The following is a 4,470-nucleotide window of genomic DNA, read 5'->3' as shown; positions in this document are numbered from 1 at the left end:
ATAGTTAAAATATAATATTGCAAGCAAAAGCATTAAAATGTGCAGGAGATGTTGGTGACCCTCCTTATTAAAACAAATCGAAGCCACTGTCGCCACCCCTAAACGCGGGTAAACTGCCTCAAAAAAGAAGAAACAAAGAAGAAATTATTTGATTTGTAATTTACATTACAGGGAAAAAGTGAAAGAAAGACATTAATAAACAAATACGAGAGATATTTTGCAAAGATAATTTATTTATCAACAGTAGGGGCATCTAAACTGATAGCCTCCGTCGTTAAGTGGCGTATGCGTGGGTTAATTGAGTTATAATTGTAACTCTTTTAATGCATATTTATGCTTATAATAAACAAATATTTATATTTCAATGAAACAAACCTCAAAAAAAGAGGAAGGCGCCCCCGAACTCTACAGACTTGAACCGAAGCTGCACATACAGTCCACTGTGCAGATGCAACAGAAACTCGCAGGTGAATGGGGAGTAAATGACGAAGGGAACGATACAACTAACAGAAATAAACCCGATAATAATGTTGTTTTTAGTTTTTTGATTGATTTCACTCAAAAGAAATATCAAAAACTCAGACGGAAGCGCAGCTTTCCACCTACAAGTCCGCTGGTCTATGCTGGCCACTGCGAAGAACTTTCAGGGGTTTGTAGCGGGAAACTCGAAGATTTTCTGCATTATTTCGGCGTATTAAACAAATTAAAAGGTGAATAATGTCATTCGTTTGTCTTCCTTGCAGATTTCGGGTCCAATTACCTTCAATTTCCCCCTCCAGCCCCCCTACTCCACAGTATTAGACGTTGGTGGCTTTCTGTTTCCTGTTGCTCTATCGCGTAAGACGAATGAATCCTAATAATCCTTTTCAGCATATTCCCTCTTATTTAAGTCAAAATGAATATTCAAATGACGCCTTCCACGCTGACGGGGGCCCCCAGGCCTCGTCTACTACACAACCCCTCCTGAACCCACCACCACAAGGACTGCCCATTGGGGGGCCCCCAAGAGAGCAGCGGCCTCGAAGGAGGCCTCATGAAGCGGATTCATCTGCTGTTTCAGAGGCGTGGGGTGTCGATACACCTGAGCCGGCTTACCCAGCATACAGAGGGAGAGCTGCTTCTGCAGCAGGAAGAGCAGCTCGAGGTGCTGCTATTCCTGTTGCAGCTGCAGGTGGAGGTGCTGCTGCTGCAGCAGCAGCAGCCTCTGGGCCTGATGTAGAGTGGGATGCCACAACAAACTATGAAAAATTTCTTTCTCCGTCTTCTTCTAGCCGTTCATCTGCTGCTGCAGCTGTCGATACACTGCAGTGGGTAGGTAGCGTCCAGGCGGTGCGGGGGAAGGCATCATACTTTTGTTTATCATCAGAAAGAAATGCTGAAGATTCAATTAGCTTTAATTGGCCTCCTTTCTCTATTCGCAGCAGCAACTCTGCTGATAAAGAAGCAGAGCAGCTTCAAACAGACGGGGGTTGTTCTTCTTCTTCTTTGTCTTTGTCTATGTGTCGGTCTTTCTCTTCTTTAGATATAATAAAAGCAGCAGGTGCATTAACGCATGATGACGGCATTCCTGCTGCTGCTGCTGCTGCAGCAGCAGCAGCAGCAGCTAATGGAAGCCCTCGGGTATTAGAAGGTAAATAAGTACACAAAGCAAGCAAGAAATGTCTTGAGGTGTACGTACAGCTCAGCAAACCACTTTCTTTATTAAATTCGTTTTATTCTTTTGCTCTGCTGCAGAAGCACTTCTAAGAAACGACATGCAGCTTCCTTTCTCCCCCCGTGGGTCTTCATCCTCATCAGCAGCAGCAGCAACAGCAGAAACAGCAGCAGCAGCAACAGCAGCATCAGCAACAGCAGCAGCAGCAGCAAGAAGATCAGGAGGAAGGATGTATAATTTTGAAGCTCTAGATCTTCAGAAAGCTCCAGCACCTTTTCATCTTCGTCGGTGTACAGATAAGTTTTATCTATATTTATTTTGTTTTTGCTGGTCTTGTCTGTTGTGTATATGTTTTACTTCTCTTTTTAATTCACCCTCTCAAAGAATAACTGCAGGCATTGATTATAAAGGAAGAGTTTGCGGCTATGATGAAGAAGTAAAAGCATTTTCTCTGCTCTACTGGCCAGCAAAGCAGCCTCCTAATGAACCTATTGATCACGAGATGCAACCCAATAACGTCCTACCCGTAAACCCTAAACCCTAAACCCTAAACCCTAAACCCTAAACCCTAAAGCTCTTTTAACTCTGGTTAGCTCGAGCTCGGATGTACGAAATATGTAACAAGCAAACAGAAGGCGTATATTTTCTTTTTTGTTTTTATTATTTAATTTATTTTTTCTTTTTTGTTTTAATTATTTAATTTATATTTTCTTTTTTGTTTTTATTATTTAATTTATATTTTCTTTTTTGTTTTTATTATTTAATTTATATTTTCTTTTTTTAGGTTTGTACATCAAAATGTCCGCGCGAATTCAGTCGAAGACGACCGGAGGCGGATTGCGCAGTCGGCGAAAAAAATAAAAATAAAAATAAAAATAAAAATAAAAATAAAAATAAAAATAAAAATATAAAAATAATAAACAAACATCAAGATAAACAAAATATTAACAAAGAAGAGGAAGGAGTTGAACAGAATAAAAACGAAAGCGAAGCAACAAATAAACAAACAATGACAAAAGAAGAAGAAGAAAAAGATATATCAAATACAACAAAAGAAGCAAAAGAAGAAGAAGCAAAAGAAAATAAAGAAGAAGACAAAGCAGCAATAAAAGATAAAGAAGAAGAAGCTCTAGTAAATGAACAAGAAAGAAAAGAAGAAGAAGCAGATAAAGATAAAGATATAGATATGGATAAAGATATAGATAAAGATATAGATAAAGATATAGATATAGATACAGATAAAGATAAAGATAAAGACAAAGATAAAGATAAAGATAAATATACAGAAAAGGATAAAGATAAAGATAAAGATAAAGATAAAGATGAAGAGACATCTTTATGCAATTGGTATAGTAATTCTCCTTCTATTTTATATTTAAATTCTTTTTGTTTATTTAAAGATAATAGCACAGGAAAAGCAAAAGAAAACCCTGCATTTAATTCGTTTGCTCGATTTTTAGCAGATCTCCTCGTGCTTTGGCCGGTCGTAAGCAACAGCTTCTTTATTTAACTTTATTTAACTTTATTTATCTTTCTTTAGCTTTGTTTAGCTGTGTTCATCTTTGTTTATCTTTGTTTAGCTGTGTTTATCTTTCTTTATCTTTCTTTATCTTTTTACTTCTTTATTTATCTGTTTTTGTCGTTCGTTATAGCTCTCTCTCTTTGTTTATCTTTGTTTATCTTTGTTTATCTTTGTTTATCTTTGTTTATCTTTGTTTATCTTTGTTTCTGCTTTATTTATTTATTTGTCGTTCGTTTTTATATCTCTTTATCTTTATTTATCTTCTTCTCTTTATTTTTTTTCTTCTTGTTTTTGTTGTTGTTGCTGCTGTTCTTTTTCTTTTTCTTTTTCTTTCTGTTTCTTCTTCTTTTTCTTCTTTCTTTTCTTTTTCTTTTGCTAATTCTTTTAATGCATCTTTTCTTTCTTCTTCTTCTGCTTCTTTTTCTTTTTCTTTTTCTTTTTCTTTTTCTTTTTCTTCTTCTTCTTCTTCTTCTTCTTCTTCTTCTTCTTCTTCTTCTTCTTCTTCTTCTTCTTCTTCTACTTCTTCTTCTTTGTCTTCTTGTTGTTATTTTTAATATTTTTCTTCTCTGTCTTCTTCTTGCATTTTGTTTTCTTCTTTTTCTTGTAATTGCGTTTGCTGAGAATAATATTTATTGTTTATTGTATTTGTTTTTGTTTGCTTTTATTGTTATTATATTCTTTTAATTAATTTGTTTTTAATTATTTATTGTTTTTATTGTTTGTTTGTTTGCTTCAGGTTATTCTTTGTCCGATATTTTCTTGTTTAATTTCTTTTTGTTTATTTCAATTGCTGCAGCGTTGTGCTGTCTTTGCTGTTTATATTTGTGCTGTTTTGTTTGAACTACTTTTATTTATTTCTTCTTTATATTTCTTTCGTTTATCACGATCACCAGAAGCAAATAATAATACTATATTCTTCTTTATTAATGCATCTTGTATATATAATATATTGGGTGTATTGTTTGCTGCTGCTGCAGCAGTATTCTTGTTGCTGCTGCTGCAGCAGCAGAAGCAACTTGTTCTCAGCAGCGCTCTACTTCAATCTGCTGCAGTTGTGCTGCAGCAAATCCCTAAACGCTTCTTGCTGCTGCTCTCTCTTTCTGCTGCTGCTGCTGTTGCTGGACAGGCAGCTTTTTCTTTCTTTAGTCTCGTGCATCTGGTTGCAGGGGGTAAGAAAGATATCATTTAAGATGGTTTAGGGTTTAGGGTTTAGGGTTTAGGGTTTAGGGTTTAGGGTTTACATAAAAATCAATTTAAAATAAATAAATAAATGCTGCACACAACTGGTGAAGGT

At 35.7% G+C, this 4,470-nt stretch overlaps 2 protein-coding genes across 2 annotated transcripts; both read left to right on the top strand.

The window, feature by feature from the left end:
* Positions 1–846: 846 nt before the first annotated feature.
* On the top strand, positions 847–1,638 carry EAH_00058870 (hypothetical protein, conserved; the record flags this gene model as incomplete). The annotated part of the gene is made up of 1 exon (XM_013393628.1): positions 847–1,638. One exon carries the CDS (start codon positions 847–849, stop codon positions 1,636–1,638), a length of 792 nt encoding a protein of 263 aa, XP_013249082.1.
* A 1,025-nt stretch (positions 1,639–2,663) lies between these two features.
* EAH_00058860 (hypothetical protein) lies at positions 2,664–3,943 on the top strand (the record flags this gene model as incomplete). The annotated part of the gene is made up of 2 exons (XM_013393627.1): positions 2,664–3,001; positions 3,913–3,943. The coding sequence occupies 2 exons, from the start codon at positions 2,664–2,666 to the stop codon at positions 3,941–3,943; spliced, it is 369 nt and encodes a 122-aa protein (XP_013249081.1).
* Between the last annotated feature and the right edge of the window lie 527 nt (positions 3,944–4,470).

Source organism: Eimeria acervulina, genomic scaffold, assembly GCF_000499425.1.
Source record: "Eimeria acervulina Houghton genomic scaffold, Eah_scaff1356, whole genome shotgun sequence".
NCBI lineage: Eukaryota > Apicomplexa > Conoidasida > Eucoccidiorida > Eimeriidae > Eimeria > Eimeria acervulina.
This window is presented reverse-complemented; position numbering and strand designations above follow the sequence as displayed.